This window comes from Bombina bombina, chromosome 5 (assembly GCF_027579735.1).
Source record: "Bombina bombina isolate aBomBom1 chromosome 5, aBomBom1.pri, whole genome shotgun sequence".
Taxonomy (NCBI): domain Eukaryota; kingdom Metazoa; phylum Chordata; class Amphibia; order Anura; family Bombinatoridae; genus Bombina; species Bombina bombina.
Window position 1 is genome coordinate 96,383,140 of NC_069503.1, and position 18,549 is coordinate 96,401,688.

General features: G+C 39.9%; 1 protein-coding gene across 1 annotated transcript in view; it reads left to right on the forward strand.

Annotated features, from left to right (window-relative positions):
• Positions 1 to 18,549, forward strand: part of LOC128659973 (zinc finger protein 585A-like) — a 157,381-nt gene that overhangs the window by 31,898 nt on the left and 106,934 nt on the right. The window contains exons 3-4 of the mRNA XM_053713567.1: positions 3,689 to 3,702; positions 8,738 to 8,748. Coding sequence (XP_053569542.1) covers positions 3,689 to 3,702; positions 8,738 to 8,748 — 25 coding nt within the window. The remainder of the gene's footprint in view (positions 1 to 3,688; positions 3,703 to 8,737; positions 8,749 to 18,549) is intronic.

Sequence of the window (18,549 nt, forward strand, 5' to 3'; positions counted from 1 at the left end):
TGGCGCGAACGTTTTTGGCGCAAAATTTTGTCATTTCCGGCGCCCTAATTGACGCCGGAAGTCTGTTCGTGGTTGCGTAATTTTTGACGTATATGTGTTACAGACGTTTTTTTGCGCCAAAAAATGTGGGCGTTGTTTTTTTCGGCTTCAGAGGATGTGGCGTCATACTTGGCGCCAAAAAATATGGGCGTTGTACTTGGCGCCAATAATGTGGGCGTCATACTTGGCGCCAAAAATGTGGGCGTCATTCTTGTCTCCACCTTTTTTCACATTATTTAAGTCTCACTTTTTCATTGCTTCTGGTTGCTAGAGGCTTGTTTATTTGACATTTTTTCCCATTCCTGAAACTGTCATTTAAGGAATTTGATAATTTTGCTTTATATATTGTTTTTTCTATTACATATTGCAAGATGGTCAACCTGACCCTGGATGAGAATCTACTTCTGGAAAGACGCTGCCTGATGCTGGTTCTACCAAAGTTAAGTGCATTTGTTGTAAACTTTTGGTATCTGTTCCTCCGGCTGTAGTTTTTGTTAGCTGTCATGATAAACTTTCTAACGCAGATAGTGTCTCCATTAGTAATAATCCTTTACCCGTTGTTTTTCCTTCAACATCTAATGTTCAGGATCTCCCTGTTAATGTAAAAGAATTTGTTTCTAATTCTATTAGGAAGGCCCTGTCTGTTATTCCTCCTTCCAGTAAACGTAAAAGGTCTTTTAAAACTTCTCATATTTCAGATGAATTTTTAAGTGACCGCCATCATTCTGACTTATCTGTTTCTGATGAGGATCTATCTGGTTCAGAAGATTCTGCCTCAGATATTGACACTGATAAATCTTCATATTTATTTAAGATGGAGTTTATTCGTTCTTTACTTAAGGAAGTGTTGATTGCATTAGATATGGAGGAGTCTAGTCCTCTTGATACTAAATCTACTAAGCGTTTAAATTCGTTTTTTAAACCTCATGTAGTTATTCCAGAAGTTTTTCCAGTTCCTGATGCTATTTCAGAAGTAATTTCTAGGGAATGGAATAGTCTGGGTACCTCATTTACTCCTTCTACAAGGTTTAAGAAATTGTATTCTGTGCCATCTGATAGATTAGAGTTTTGGGACAAAATCCCTAAAGTTGATGGGGCTATCTCTACTCTTGCTAAACGTACAACTATTCCGGATAGTACTTCCTTTAAGGATCCTTTAGATAGGAAGCTTGAATCCTTTCTAAGGAGAGCTTATTTATGTTCAGGTAATCTTCTTAGACCTGCTATTTCTTTGGCTGATGTTGCTGCAGCTTCCACTTTTTGGTTGGAGGCTTTAGCGCAACAAGTGTCAGACCATAATGCTTATAGCATTGTTAAACTTCTTCAACATGCTTATAACTTTATTTGTGATGCCATTTTTGATATCATTAGAATTGATGTCAGGTATATGTCTTTAGCTATTTTAGCTAGAAGAGCTTTAAGGCTTAAATCTTGGAATGCAGATATGACTTCTAAGTCAACTTTGCTTTCTCTTTCTTTCCAAGGTAATAAATTATTTGGTTCACAGTTGGATTCAATAATTTCAACTGTTACTGGGGGGAAGGGAGCTTTTTGCCTCAGGACAAAAAATCTAAAGGTAAATATAGGGCTGCTAATCGTTTTCGTTCCTTTCATCAGAATAAGGAACAAAAGCCTGACCCTTCCCCTAAAGGAACAGTTTCCGTTTGGAAACCTTCTCCAGTCTGGAATAAATCCAAGCCTTTTCGAAAGTCAAAACCAGCTCCTAAATCTGCAAGAAGGTGCGGCCCTCATTCCAGCACAGCTGGTAGGGGGCAGGTTACGATTTTTGAAAGATGTTTGGATCAATTCAATTCACAGTCTTTGGATTCAGAACATTGTTTCACAAGGGTACAGAATAGGTTTCAAGGTAAGGCTGCCTGTGAGAAGATTTTTTCTCTCACACATCCCAGTAAACCCAGTAAAGGCTCAGGCGTTTCTGAAATGTGTTTCAGACCTAGAGTCAGCTGGGGTAATTATGCCAGTTCCAGTTCTGGAACAGGGTCTGGGGTTTTACTCAAATCTATTCATTGTACCAAAGAAGGAGAATTCCTTCAGACCAGTTCTGGATCTAAAAATATTGAATCGTTATGTAAGAATACCAACATTCAAAATGGTGACTATAAGAACTATTCTGCCTTTTGTTCAGCAAGGGCATTATATGTCTACAATAGACTTACAGGATGCATATCTTCATATTCCAATTCATCCAGATCACTATCAGTTCCTGAGATTCTCTTTTCTAGACAAGCATTACCAGTTTGTTGCTCTTCCGTTTGGCCTAGCAACAGCTCCAAGGATCTTTTCAAAGGTTCTTGGTGCCCTTCTCTCTGTAATCAGAGAACAGGGTATTGCGGTATTTCCTTATTTGGATGATATCTTGGTACTTGCTCAGTCTTTACATTTTGCAGAATCTCATACGAATCAACTTGTGTTGTTTCTTCAAAAACATGGTTGGAGGATCAATTTACCAAAGAGTTCCTTGATTCCTCAGACAAAGGTAACCTTTTTGGGTTTCCAAATAGATTCAGTGTCCATGACTTTGTCTCTAACAGAAAAAAGACGTCTGAAATTAGTTTCAGCTTGTTGATCCCTTCAGTCTCAATCGTTCCCTTCGGTAGCTTTGTGCATGGAAATTCTAGGTCTCATGACTGCTGCATCGGACGCGATCCCTTTTGCTCGTTTTCACATGAGACCTCTTCAGCTTTGTATGCTGAACCAATGGTGCAGGGATTATACAAAGATATCACAATTAATATCCTTAAATCCCAAAGTTCGATCTTCTCTGACTTGGTGGTTGGATCACCATCGTTTAATTCAAGGGGCCTCTTTTATTCGTCCAACCTGGACTGTGATCTCAACAGATGCGAGTCTTTCAGGTTGGGGAGCTGTATGGGGATCTCTGACAGCGCAGGGGGTTTGGGAATCTCAGGAGGCGAGATTACCAATCAACATTTTGGAATTCCGTGCGATTTTCAGAGCTCTTCAGTTCTGGCCTCTTCTGAAGAGAGAATCGTTTATTTGTTTTCAGACAGACAATGTCACAACCGTGGCGTATGTCAATCATCAAGGAGGGACTCACAGTCCTCAGGCTATGAAAGAAGTATCTTGGATACTTGTATGGGCGGAATCCAGCTCTTGTCTAATCTCTGCGGTTCACATCCCAGGTATAGACAATTGGGAAGCGGATTATCTCAGTCGCCAGATGCTACATCCGGGCGAATGGTCTCTTCACTCAGAGGTATTTCTTCAGACTGTTCAAATCTGGGGACTTCCAGAAATAGATCTGATGGCCTCTCATCTAAACAAGAAACTTCCCAGGTATCTGTCCAGATCCAGGGATCCTCAGGCGGAAGCAGTGGATGCGTTGTCGCTTCCCTGGAATTATCAACCTGCTTATATCTTTCCACCTCTAGTTCTTCTTCCAAAAGTGATTTCCAAAATCCTAATGGAGCGTTCGTTTGTACTGCTGGTGGCTCCAGCATGGCCTCACAGGTTTTGGTATGTGGATCTCGTTCGGATGGCCAGTTGCCAACCTTGGACACTTCCGTTAAGGCCAGACCTTCTATCTCAAGGCCCATTTTTCCATCAGGATCTCAAATCATTAAATTTGAAGGTATGGAGATTGAACGCTTGATTCTTACTCATAGAGGTTTCTCTGACTCAGTGATTAATACTATGTTGCAGGCTCGTAAATCTGTATCTAGGAATATTTATTACCGACTCTGGAAGACTTACATTTCTTGGTGTTCTTCTCATACATTCTCTTGGCATTCTTTTAGAATTCCTAGAATTTTACAGTTTCTTCAGGATGGTTTGGATAAGGGTTTGTCCGCAAGTTCCTTGAAAGGACAAATCTCTGCTCTTTCTGTTCTTTTTCACAGAAAGATTGCTAATCTTCCTGATATTCATTGTTTTGTACAGGCTTTGGTTCATATCAAGCCTGTCATTAAGTCAATCTCTCCTCCTTGGAGTCTTAATTTGGTTCTGAGGGCTTTACAGGCTCCTCCGTTTGAACCTATGCATTCTCTGGATATTAAATTACTTTCTTGGAAAGTTTTGTTCCTTATGGCCATCTCTTCTGCTAGAAGAGTTTCTGAGTTATCTGCTATTTCTTGTGAATCTCCTTTTCTGATTTTTCATCAGGATAATGCGGTGTTGCAGACTTCATTTAAATTTTTACCTAAAGTTTTGAATTCTAACAATATTAATAGAGAAATTGTTGTCCCTTCATTGTGTCCTAATCCTAAGAATTCTCTGGAGAGAGCTTTACATTCTTTGGATGTGGTTAGAGCTTTGAAATATTATGTTGAAGCTACTAAAGGTTTCAGAAAGACTTCTAGTCTATTTGTTATCTTTTCTGGTTCCAGGAAAGGTCAGAAGGCTTCTGCAATTTCTTTGGCATCTTGGTTAAAGTCTTTAATTCATCATGCTTATGTGGAGTCGGGTAAGTCCCCGCCTCAAAGGATTACGGCTCATTCTACTAGGTCAGTTTCTACTTCCTGGGCTTTTAGGAATGAAGCTTCTGTTGATCAGATTTGCAAAGCAGCAACTTGGTCTTCTTTGCATACTTTTACTAAATTCTACCATTTTGATGTTTTCTCTTCTTCTGAAGCAGTTTTTGGTAGAAAAGTACTTCAGGCAGCTGTTTCAGTTTGATTCTTCTGCTTATTATTTCATTTTTTTTATTTGGGTTGTGGATCTTTTTCAGCGGAATTGGCTGTCTTTATTTTATCCCTCCCTCTCTAGTGACTCTTGCGTGGAAGTTCCACATCTTGGGTATCTGCTATCCCATACGTCACTAGCTCATGGACTCTTGCTAATTACATGAAAGAAAACATAATTTATGTAAGAACTTACCTGATAAATTCTTTTCTTTCATATTAGCAAGAGTCCATGAGGCCCACCCTTTTTGTGGTGGTTATGATTTTTTTGTATAAAGCACAATTATTCCAATTCCTTATTTTTTATGCTTTCGCTCCTTTATTATCACCCCACGTCTTGGCTATTCGTTAAACTGAATTGTGGGTGTGGTGAGGGGTGTATTTATAGGCATTTTGAGGTTTGGGAAACTTTGCCCCTCCTGGTAGGAATGTATATCCCATACGTCACTAGCTCATGGACTCTTGCTTATATGAAAGAAATGAATTTATCAGGTAAGTTCTTACATAAATTATGTTATTGCTCTTTTAAAAATCGTAGTAAGTTTATTGCATTGTATTTTTATTTTTTTTTAAATTATTTTTTATTGAGGTTGTGATAAAGTACAAAGTATACGAACATTAACACAACTAAGATGACAAGTTTCAGGTTGGCACTAGAGATTAAATAAACATAGTCAACACAATGAGATACACTAGTTAGGTATCTGGAACCTCAGTTTTGTATTATTAGCTTAAGTGGTTTCCTTCCATGACATAGGAGGTCGCTCTTGGACCTAACAAGACATACACTCTAGGGAAGGAAAACTAGCCTTTGAGGTGGTCTCTCTTGGACCTGGATAATTAATAAAGATAAGTAACTGATAATATAACATAGCTAAAGGGACACTGAACCCAATTTTTTTCATTCGTGATTTAGATAGAGCATGCAATTTTAAGCAACTTTCTAATTTACTCCTATTATAAAATTTTCTTCATTCTCTTGGTATGTTTATTTGAAAATCAAGAATGTAAGTTTAGATGCCGGCCCATTTTTGGTGAACAACCTAGGTTGTCCTTGCTGATTGGACAGCACCAATAAGCAACTGCTGTCCATGGTACTGAACCAAAAATTTGCTGGTTTCTTAGCTTAGATGCCTTCTTTTTCAAATTAAAATAACAAGAGAACAAAGAAAAATGAATAATAGAAGTAAATTAGAAAGTTGCTTAAAATTGCATGCTTTATCTAAATCATGAAAGAAAAAAATTGGGTTTAGTGTCCCTTTTAATACTGGGTAATATGAGCGAATAATTAGTATGTAAATATGCAGCACAATTGGATAAAGCAACATTTAGCTATCTTTTATGGTGTTAACTACCAGAGATACTACTCTTACAAGGCCTGACTGGTGCCCCATATAATCTTTTGGGACCATTGATATTCACAAATCTATAGAGAGGGGTTCGGGTGATTGATATAGTCATGCGTATGGTAGATAGTGAGATATGGATATATATAGGTAGCAGGAAGTCATGACACACTATAGCTAAATGTATCATAAAGGTTTAGTGGAAAGTGCTGTCAATAAGTAATTATAAGAGGAGATTTCTACAGCTGTGCAATGAGAAAAAAATAGAGTCCTCTTGGACTGGTAAATAGAGCTAGACATATGGAAGACAGGTGGTCAGGCAACCTGATCTATGGAAAAAAGGTATAAGGGTCTTGTGTGTTAACACTGAAAGTGGTCATTCTTACAAGGGAGGCTGTGACAACACAGAGTAAGGACCCAAGTTCTTCATGCCATCTCTCTGGTAACAGATTCCAAAGACTAGTACAGTGTAAGGTTTTTAATTTTCTTCTTTTTATTTGAAAAACTGTTTGCTAATGCGTCATTTTATTTGTACCAACTTTTTATTAATAATGCATTGTGCATAATATTTTTGGCATAATAAATAATTATTTTATTAAGTTTGGCCTTTGTCTAATAATTGAACCACGTTACCGAATAGACTGGAATATTAGAACTGTATAATTTAGGTTATTTTCTGCTAAATTGTATTCTGCTAGTTAATGTGTAAATCTGGGTTTTTTTCTTAGGATTTTCCCTTTTAAGGGACAGTCAAGTCCAAAAAAAACTTTCATGTTTCAAATAGGGCATGCAATTTTTAACAACTTCCCAATTTACTTTTATCACCAATTTTGCTTTGTTCTCTTGGTATTCTTAGTTGAAAGCTAAAACTAGGAGGTTCATATGCTAATTTCTTAGACCTTGAAGACTGCCTCTAATCTGAATACATTTTGACCACTAGAGGGCATTAGTTCACATGTTTCATATAGATAACATTGAGCTCATGCACGTGAAGTGACCTAGGAGTGTGCACTGATTGGCTAAACTGCATGTCTGTCAAAAGAACTGAAATAAGGGGGCAGTTAGCAGAAGCTTAGATACAAGATAATTACAGAGGTAAAACTTGTATTATTATAACTGTGTTGGTTATGCAAAATTGGGGAATGGGTAATAAAGGGATTATCTTTCTTTTTAAACAACAAAAATTCTGGTGTTGACTGTCCCTTTAATACATTTTAAGTGGTGGGAGTTTTGGAGCTATAAGGTTGTTAGTTTAGTGTCGGTGGCATTAAAGGGGAGTTTGGGGCATTTCGTTTACGTCTAGTACAGACTAGGGAGTGTTGTTAACATGAACTTAGATACAAGGTAATCACAGAGGTAAAACTTGTATTATTATAACTGTGTTGGTTATGCAAAACTGGGGAATGGGTAATAAAGGGATCATCTATCTTTTAAAAAAATAACAATTCTGGAGTAGACTGTCCCTTTAAGCAGAGATTTAAGTGCTGTTTCTATACGGTTCCAACAGATCATACTTTGGTCGTGTTTTCATTGCGGTGGTGAAGTTTGGAAACTGCTGGTATCATAGAAATTCTCCATAGACTATTAATGGCAATAAATGTTTTTATCACTTAGTTTTCACAATTTACCACCTCAATGGAATTTAGGTCTTTGTGTTTTACAGCTGACAAAGCCCTTTATTACAATAACATTAGTTTGTATAAATGTATATAATGCACCATTTATATCAGGGAGATATAGAGGAATAAAGTATCCACACACATTTTAAAACTATAAAAAATAAAACTTGCTGATTTGGCCTATTGAATCCACTACCTGAACTCAAAATTGAATACTTAAATATTGGATATTGAAAAGCTATGTAAACAAGGGCCAACAGAAGATATTATACTCCTAGAGGTTAGTAGGACTAATGTGTACTAACATTTTCATTTTAAATTGTTCACTATAAATATTGGGCTGGGCGTTGGTTTACAAACAGAGATACGTTAAGGAATAATTTCTGTGCGTAGAATGTGATTAGATTAATAGGTACGATCTTTCTGAAATCACAACTCATTTAAATAGGCTGAACTTTAAAGAGATACAACACTAAACCTAAATGAACAGTTTCACATACATTTTATACTCTGCATTTTGTATAACAAGTTACTGAAATCAGATTGAGGGGAACCAATTTAACAGTACACTGTCCCTTTAATGAGAAGAAATAAACAAACCAATATAAAATACTTTTACTAACAAAAAATCACCTTATATAGAATATACATAATAAAATCTATTTTACACTCACGCGGCTGTGTGACTAACGCTGCTGATTGGGTCACTGTCATTTTCCGATTTGGACCAGCAGTTCTCGGTGGCTCTTAAATCATACTTTACCTGTGGATTTAACCCTTTTGTAAGGTTTAAACACATAGATTTGCAGGGTGTATAGTGATAATACTACATGATCCTGTCACTTTGTCAGTATACTGCCCTGATATAAGAGTGTAACTATAGATATATACACCCTGGCACACTCAGCTCTCTGGGCTACTGAACTGATGGAATAATCTAGTTTAGCAGATCTCTTGCTAATAATTTATTATGTACAAATGTGTTACTATATTGTGTTTACAGCAGCATTCAGCCTGTTGTGTAGTGCCCTGTATATTGTGCAGCTTTACACCGCCCATGCTCAGTATTTAGTGTCATTGGCTGTTATATGTGATCAGGTACAGACAATACATTGTGTCTAATAGCACCTTATGTCATTTACTGCCTCTGTGCTCTATACTCCCCTATACATTATCCTTCCCTATCTCCCTTCTTACCTTATCTACCCCACCTTCCCCAGCACCTATTCCTTCCAGTTACACAACACCTTGTGCTGATTGTCACATTCTCCCTTATCTATTTGTGTATTCTCAGATAATATTGTGTTTTGTTTTATATTCTGTTCTGTCTTATTAACTGTTTGTTTTATCTCTTGATACTTTACTGGTCTGTGTTTTATTAATATCTCTCTGTTACCTCTTGCCATGTGTATGTATATGTGAATATATATAACCATTAGCATAAACCTTACTTTTAACCTCTTAAGGACCGGGCAGTTCATACTAAAACTTCCCTAAAAGACAAGAGCATTTTTTTTAATTTTTTTTTTTAATAACTTTATTTATAAATAGCGAGGACAAAATGATCCACCACATACATGACAAGTTAACAATAGGAAATGTCAAAGCACATGTAAGATTCACCAAGTCCATCATAGTAACTGATACAGTGAAGGAAGATTTCGTCCTGCAGAGGCAGGGAACCAAACTTTCCACACAATTTTCATTTTTTTTTTTTCCATTTAAACAACCAAAAGACAAAACAAAAAACAAAACAAAATCAAAAACAGTAACAATCAATTCACAAAGAATAACATTAGCACTTACCCGGGCCCACCGACTCGCCCCCCAAAGACCTAGCAGCAGTATCCAGAGATTGTATAAATGTCAAGGCGTCCGACATTCACACATGAACAAAACAACTTAGTCAGTCTGTAGACACCATTTGCCTCGGAGGTTCTCACTTAAGATAAAGAGGCTATTTCTAAATGGGTGTATAACACTGTCTCTCACTCTAGGTGATAGAAATAGAAGATAAGCCTCCCACTTGTGGATAAATTTCCTGACTCTTTTCTCTATGTCCCCCTTTGTGTCTGCCTGCTCAATCAACATTTGGGTGTGTACCCTGCCAAGCAGCTGCCTGAATGGAGGTACTCTGTTGCTAGCCCACCCAGTTAAAAGGATTATCCTGGCAAGCATTAAGACAGTGGTGATGAAAATGTCAAACTTATAAATTCTGTCCTTGGGTATCAAAAATATCACATGTTGTGCCGTGAGTGTCACCTGTTGATTCGTTACTTTTGCCAACCAATACGAGACTTTAAACCAGAATCCTCTCAACCTGGGACAATCCCACAGCAAGTGAATCCAGTCTGGGGATGGGTACCTACACTTATTACAAATGTTTTCCGCCCCCGGGACCCATCTAGCGCGGATGCCGGGTGTAATATAAGACTGATGAATAAATTTCATATGTGTCTCCCTTAGATTGGCCGAGATTGTACTAGCATGTACCTTCCCAATGCTCCCTCTAATGAGGTCAGAGTCCACCGATAGTTCTCTATTGTTTGTCCATTTGGTTACGAGACCCTGCATAGCAGGTCCTTCACAGTGTTTGAGTAATAAGTCGTAAGTATGCGATATCTTGTAAGAGCCCTGTTTAGCCAGAGCACACAATTTATCTATATTGGAGGGCTCTGAAATCAACAACTTGTCTGAGATCAGTTTATAAAGATAATGCCTGCATTGAAAATACGCAAACCTATGCGTCCCCGGGAGATCATACAAACTCTGTAACTCAGAAAAGGGTGTGATATCTAAAGTGAGTGGATTAAACACTTGGTGAAGCCTTGTGAGGTGTTGATGGTGCCATGTAACAAACACTTCAGTCGTGTAACCAGGGAGGAACTGTAAATTGCCCTGAATCGGCAAATATTTAGTCACTAGGTGTTGTGTCCCCCAATGCTTACAAATCCCGGACCATGCCCTCAAAGGATCTTTGAAAAGTATATGAGACTGTATGGATGGGGGAAGCGATTTGAGAGGTGAGTGGGGCAGGAAAGCTAAATGCAAAGGCCTAACAAGACCGCCCTCTAACTCAGGGACGGTGAAATATTCATTCCCTACCAGCCAGTCCAAGACAATCTTGGACAATGTGGACCAGTTATACCAGGTGATGTTCGGAAGGCGAAGCCCACCCCCACCTGAGGACATAAATAAGTATTTTTTACTTATCCTATGCTTTTTCCCCTGCCAGATAAAGCGACCCAATGAGGCCTGGAGAGAAGCAGCATCCTTGCGCGTCAAAAGAAGGGGTAACATCTGTAGCGGATAGAGGAGCTTGGGAAGGGCAATCATCTTAAAAAGCTGAACCCTCCCCGAAAGGGACAAGGGGAGCCTTGTCCAGCCTGACAATAATTGCTTGATATTCGCAATAACTCCTGTAAGATTGAGATGGTATAGTTTCATGGGATCAATGTGTAAAAGGATCCCAAGATATTTAAAAGAACCCCCTGTAACCTTGAGGCCAGTACCTGATAGTGTGGTGTCACCGAGGTTCTGCAACCAGGTAACCTCCGATTTATCTACATTTATTTTATACCCCGAAAAGGACCCAAATTGCTTGATGATATCTAGAAGGGGCTGAAGGTTATTCCGGGGGTCACCTACAAACAAGAGTAGGTCGTCTGCGTATAACGAGAGATGATATTTATGTCCAAGCACATCAAGACCTGTACAATGTTGTCTAATATATGAGGCCAGGGGCTCTATGGCCAGGTCAAACAACAGGGGGAGAGGGGACAGCCCTGCCTAGTTCCTCTCTGAAGTGTAAAAGAGGGAGAAAGCTCTCCATTGACTATGAGGGATGCCATAGGGTCCTGATACAATGTACGAAGGAAATCAGCAAAGCATCCCTAAATTCCGAATTGTTCCAGGGAATTGTGCAGGTGATCCCACTCTATCCGATCAAATGCCTTTTCTGCGTCAAGTGCCAGAAGGCACGCATCTGGCAGACTGGAAGGGGTTTGTGATGTTGCATTGTACCAATAGTGTGATGAAATAGCTAGAACTTTCCGGATATTAACCATCGAGGACCTCCCCTTTACAAAGCCTGTCTGATCCTTATGTACAACCGACGGCAAGACCTTCGCTAGACGGTCAGCCAAGATCTTCGTCAGGAGTTTATAATCCCCATTAAGAAGGGAGATTGGGCGATATGATGAGGCCTGGGTGTGATCCCTATCAGGTTTGGGAATCAAACAAATGTTCGCCTCCGAAAAATGCCTATCCAATCGCGACGCCCCCTCCAGGTATGCTGAAAATAGAGAGGCTAAGGTGGGAGCTACTTCCTCACTCAAAAGCTTAAAGTACTCAGAGGGCAGCCCGTCCGGGCTTGGAGCCTTTCCTAATTTGCTGTTCCGTATGGCCTTGATAACTTCCTGCACATGAATCGGGGCATTGAGGGCCGATTTTTGCTCCTCAGAAATAGTGGGTAGCTGCACCGAACCCCAGAACCTCAGTTTCGCCTCATGATCTATTGTCTGACTAGTGTATAGTTCCGTGTAGTATTTCACAAATTCCGTCATAATGTCTTTATTGTTTGAAGTCAGTTTGGACTGGGAGTTTATAGCCGCTATATAAGATTTGGGGCGGTAAGAGTGGACCAGCTTGGCCAGCAGTTTACCAGATTTATTACCCTGGCGAAAATATCTACCCTGCCTATGTATATTAAACTTGAGATGTTGTTGGGTTAGGAACGTGTCCCTGGCCTGCTTAAGCTCGTAATACTTTTTTTGAAGTGTGGGGGAAGGGTCAGAAAGGTAGTCGTACGCCGCAGTGAGCTGCGAAAGAAAGTCACCATCTATTCATTTGTTGTTTTTGTTGTATTGGGCCGTAAAGGCCGTAATACTGCCCCTCATTACTGCCTTAGAGGCATGCCAGAACAAGTCAGGGGTGTCTCTATGTGTGTCATTATCCGATGTATAGTGTGACCACGAGGACTTTAGATGGTTACGGAAGTTTATGTTGCTATAGAGATACGTGGGGAACCTCCAAGTTTTCCTAGGGGGGGTCATGGGTGTGGGTTGCAACAATAACGTGATAGGGGCATGGTCCGAGATTGTAATCTGTCCTATGGTAGTGGTATGAACTTGAGGTGTTAGTGCCGAGGAGGTAAGGAAATAATCTATCCTTGACATTGTGTAATGTGTTTTTGATAGGCAAGTAAAATCTCTCTCCTCTGGATTTTTTGTTCTCCAGACATCTACCAAGTCTAATGTCTCTTTAAAGAGCTAATTAGAGTTACCTCTCTACTATGTGGGGCACATTGTCTCAGGGGACCTACCACTGATGGATCTTTAAATCTATCTAAAGGAACAGCCTGGGCTAGGTTGAAATCTCCCCCCATGATCAGTGGGGCATTGTAGGTTAGCAATTTTGCTAGTAGGGTTGACCAGAAGTTAGGGTTAACCTCGTTCGGGCCATAAATGTTGCAAATGGTATAAGTGAGTTGGTGAATTTGCGACAGAGCTATAATATACCTGCCTCTCTGATCAATGTCAACCTGCGAGAAGGAGATTGGAAGACCCTTTCTCACCAAAATAGCCACTCCCCTCTTTCTACCCTCTGTTGGGGAATACAGTGCCTGACCTACCCAACGTGTCTTTAGCTTTTCGTGTTCGTCTGCTGTCAACCTAGTCTCCTGAAGCAAGGCTACGTCAGCTTGTAGGGAGTTTAGTGTTGCAAAATAGTACCTCTCTTTGCAGGCGATGTAATGCCTCCCACATTCCAGGAAACTACCCTAACAGGCACCGCCATAGAAATAGTGTAAGGATAATAATAATAAGCAGAGAGTTTCCAGATAGTTATGTCTTGTGACTGTGAAGAGAGTGTACCCTACTGTCTTCTTGAGTGAGAAAGGTAGTGTGTAGTGAACCCCTGCAAACAAAAAGGGATAGTAGCCCCCAGAACCCACACTGCACCCAAAGTGACTCACTGCGATAGACTGCTAGTTGTAAGAGCTGGTCAGGAATCGTGGTGAGGTGGTCTGCGGAGGGCGAGCTCAGAGGATCCCAGGACCCCCCATGACAGGAGCTGAAAGAGAGACAAGAATGAGGCACATGTAAACAATACAGTAATATCCCCAGCATATCTAGTTTAGCATGAAACAATAACCATACAACGTAAGAGTCATGATATCCAAGATAAAGAAACATTAACAAGGTATACCCTGAGGAAAATATGGAACACCTGGGATGCTGCGCCAGAGGGTGGTAATAGCTCCAAGGAGCTATAACATAGAATAATAATTCTAAATGGGCAGTAAAAAAGAACTGGAGTATGTTAAACAGTATGCCTAATAGCCAGAGAGGGGGAGCCCTACACAGGCAACAAAGAACCATTAGGCGACAACAGTGAGAGGGAGAAACTAAAGTAAGACTAGTGTGCAAGAAAGGGCACCATGGGTGTTCTCTATGTAATGGGTTTAGCCAGGAGAAATAGGGGGGTTCCAGCTGGCAGCATTGGGCTGAGAAACCCATGCCAACATGTGGTATTAAAGTATGAGTTTGATCTCCCTTGCCCATATCAATAAAGGGAGAAATAAAAAACAATAGCACCTGAAAAAGAAAAGTATACATCATGTAAAGAAACATGAACTATATTTTACAGATACAAAGTACAAACTCTCATTAGAGAACATGTCAGCCATTGTCCTGTCTTCGTTCAGATGATAGGTAAGCTTGCACCGCTGCAGGGGAATGGAAAATCTTAGGCCCAGAGGACGTCTGCAGCTTGAGCTTAGCTGGGTATAGGAGGGCAAACTGATGACCCTTTTCATGAAAGAGGGAGCAGAGTGGTGCAAAGTCTTTGCATCTTCGGGTGACTTCCACAGAGAAGTCTTGAAAAAGTAAGAGACGGTGCTCCTCATATTTGACCTCCTTTGCATTTCTATAAGCCCGTAGTATTGCGACCTTGTCTTGGTAATTTAAGCACCTGAAAATCACCTGGCGTGGCCTCTCCCTGGAGTTTCCCAGATGCCTGTCGGGACCAATGAGGTGGGCTCTCTCTATGTCGAGGGGCAGGCAATCCTGAGGCATGCCAAGTAGTGAGGGAAGGATAGAGGCAGTGAAGTCCAGCAGGTCTTTATCTTTAATTGCTTCTGGTACCCCTACAATGCGCAGATTATTTCGCCTACTGCGATTTTCTAAGTCTTCAACCTTATCCTGTAGGTATTGGTTTTGTTTCAAAAGATTTTTCAATGACACTTCAGATTCCTGTTGCCTGTCCTCTACTTCAGAGATTCTCTGCTCCGCAGTAGTCAAGCGAGTAGAAAAGGCACGCACTTCAGTAGTGAGTGTGTCCACTCCTGCCTGCAGGTTATCCATCTTAGGTAAGAAAAAAGCCTTCAACTCCAGCAATAAGGTAGCATGATCACTTGATGAATTCCCCTCACCTTCTTGCTGGGAACTGTGAATGATGGTTTCAGCAACCTGTTTCAGCCGCTTTTCTTGTGTCTTTGACCTGTAACTCATATTGTCGGTCCCAGACTGGGAAACTCTGTGGAAATAGTCGTCAACTTTCATAGAATATAACGCTGACAGACTGTGTATGTAACAGGAAATCTCAACAAGCTCAGTCTAGGAAGGTGAGGTGTAGGGCCCACACAAAATGGAATACGATTAAAGTCCAAGTTATTCACTGCACTTGCCAAATTTAACAGCTTTCGGAAGACATAGGGCAGGGCTACAACATATCTGGTATGTGGGTTATAATCAACAAAATGGTTAAGCAGGTTTGAGCCAGGCACCTTGTGTCTAATACAATGATGTATAGCAAGATTGCAATATTTGTCCACTGCTGTATAAGTGAGATATTAAGTTAAACCACTAGATGGCGTATGATGCTTGCTTGGGTGTAAGGTTACAGTAGAATCAAGTCAGCCATGTGCACCTACAGATAATAAAAGAACAAATGCAAACTTTGTTATTTCTCCAGATTCCTCTCTCTCTCTCTCTTTTCCTTTATGGTAGTGAAAAAAGGCCTACAAGGCTGTCAAGTCTCCCTCAGCACAGTGGTATATATGAGGTGAGTCTCTAAGCAGGTAATGCGTGTATTTTACTCCCAAGATAGAAAAACTGCTGGCAGAGTTATTAGGGAGGTTAATATTAGTGGCTTAAAATTCAGTCCCATCCCTTTGGGTCACAATTGTTTGCCTGCCCTCAGTAGTTTGTGTCAGAAGCAGGGGAGCCTGCAGTGTGTTTTATGCTTACTCTCAATTATCCTCTGGCCCTGAGGCCTGCAAAACCTGGGAGCAAAGTTCTGAGCCCTGGAGCGGTTCACCTCCGCCTGCAGCACTTATCTGTATCCGATGCAGGATGGTCTAACACTGTCTGGAGAAGAGGAGTCTCTGCAGCACCACAAGAGACCGGGTTACCAGGGTAGCTAAGCGAGGAGTAGGCAGCTCCGTATCCGCCGCAGTAATGGCGTCCGTTCGCGCTCTTTTCTTTTTTTGTAGATTTGCCCCTGGGGACCAGGACCGGATGACAGGTCCTGCGTGCAAAGTATCAGCCAAGGCACCAACACTCGGCCTGGCAAGAAGAAGAGTCACGGGGAATGGAGCATCAGCAGCGGAGACAACAATTAGAGCTGGAGATGTGCGGAGCTCTTTACCGCTGCTGCTACCCGATCGTCCCGCCCACCGGAAGTCCCCGACCAGAGCATTTTTACCATTTTTGCCATCACTAAATTTAAACAAAAATAGAGCCTACTATATATTTTTAGTAGACGACCCGAAGTATTGATCTAGGCCAGTGATGGCCTGAAGTTTCAGAAATACATTTCCCATGATGTTTTGGCACTCTGAAGACCAGTAAAGCATCATGGGAAATATAGTTCTGAAACATCTGGAGTGCCAAGGTCCGCCATCACTGATCTAGGCCCATTTTAGTATATTTAATGCTGCCATTTGACCGCCAAATTCGATCAAATAAAAAAAGGCTGAAACACCCGTCTTGGGTTGCTGTGTTTCTTGTTCAGAGAGGAATTGCCTGGTATTTCGGTGCTGGACTGACTGTAATAGGCAACATCAGACTGATATGCTACAGGAAAGTTCTACTCTGTGAAAAGCATTACTGAGCGAAAAAGAAGCTGCACCCAGGTGGTAAATCGCCATATAATATATATTTAATTGTTATCTATTATACAGTTCTTGATATTGTACTATAAAGATTTGATAAATAAAATTGCTAGACATTTTTTCCGTCTTTCACATGGAATGTATATAATCTCTCTAACTCAGCTAGTTTTACGTTGTAAAACTTCATGTGTTTGTAAATGTGTCTCCTGAAGAAATAAAATCTGGGCCCCCATCGCCTTAGCATATTTTAAAATTGCCTTTTTTTTATAATTGGTGAAGTGACACCGCCTATATTCCACAGAATAATTTTTAAAACCATTTAATTAGAGGGGGAACGAAGAAGAAAAAATTATATGCCTTTAATCCATCTGTGACCTCCATAAAATGTACAAACTTATACATTCATATTTAATCAACAACCGTGTTCATTTTTGAAACAATTAATTAAAAGAAAATAGTAAATAGAAAAACATAAAACTGACAGCTCTACTCATCATTACTTATAATCTAAATACGGTTATTAGATCCTAACTATTCTCTGGCCTCTGATTCCTTAAAAAGAAATCTATCACCTTGTGACAGTGCATGCAGTTTGGCCGCATATACTAATCTAGCTTTTAACCCTAGTTTGTGTACAGATCGGGGCCATGACCTTCCGCTTATTTGAAGTTTCAACAGAGAAATCAATGAATAATATAATTTTTTTACCCTTAAAATCTGCAGAGCTCTTTAAGCTCTCATAATTTGAATTTTATCCTGAAAATTAAAAAAAAAATTTAAAATGACTATTAGAATATATCCCTCCACTTAACCTCCTCCTTTCCCCTACTCTATGTAATTCTTTCTATTATCGGCAGGAAGTTAAAGGGACACTGAACCCAAATTTTGTCTTTCGTGATTCAGATAGAGCATGCAATTTTAAGCAACTTTCTAATTTACTCCTATTATCAATTTTTCTTTGTTCACTTGCTATCTTTATTTGAAAAATAAGGCATCTAAGCTTCTTTTTTGGTTCAGTACCCTGGACAGCACTTTTTATTGGTGGATGAATGTATCCACCAATCAGCAAGAATTACCCAGGTTATTCACCAAAAATGGGCCGGCATCTAAACTTGCATTCTTGCATTTCAAATAAAGATACCAAGAGAATTAAGAAAATTTGATAATAGGAGTAAATTAGAAAGTTGCTTAACATTGCATGCTCTATCTGAATCACGAAAGAAAAATTTGGGTTCAGGGTCCCTTTAATCTCATTTAAACCTAATGGGGTAAGCAAATCTTTCTCCACAAAACTTTGTAAGTCCTTGTCTAATATATCTTCTGGGAGACCTATGATTCTCAGGTTATTTCGTCTAGCCCTGTTTTCCATATCTTCCATTTTAGCTTTAATACTATCTACTTGCTTTTTTAAAGTTTGAGTGATTTTGTCTTCCAATTAAGAAACTCTCTGTTCAACTTGTGTTAACCTGTTAGTATATTGTTTAAAGGGACAGTCAACACCAGAATTTTTTTTGTTTAAAAAGATAGATATTCCCTTTATTACCCATTCCCCAATTTTGCATAACCAACACGATTATAATAGTACACTTTTTACCTCTGCGATTACCTTATATCTAAGCCTCTGCAGACTGCCCCCTTATTTCTGTTCTTTTGACAGACTTGCATTTTAGCCAATCAGTGCTAACTCCAGGGTAACTTCACATGCAAGAGCTTAATGTTAGCTATATTACACATGAACTAACGCCCTCTAGTGGTCAAAATGCTTTCAG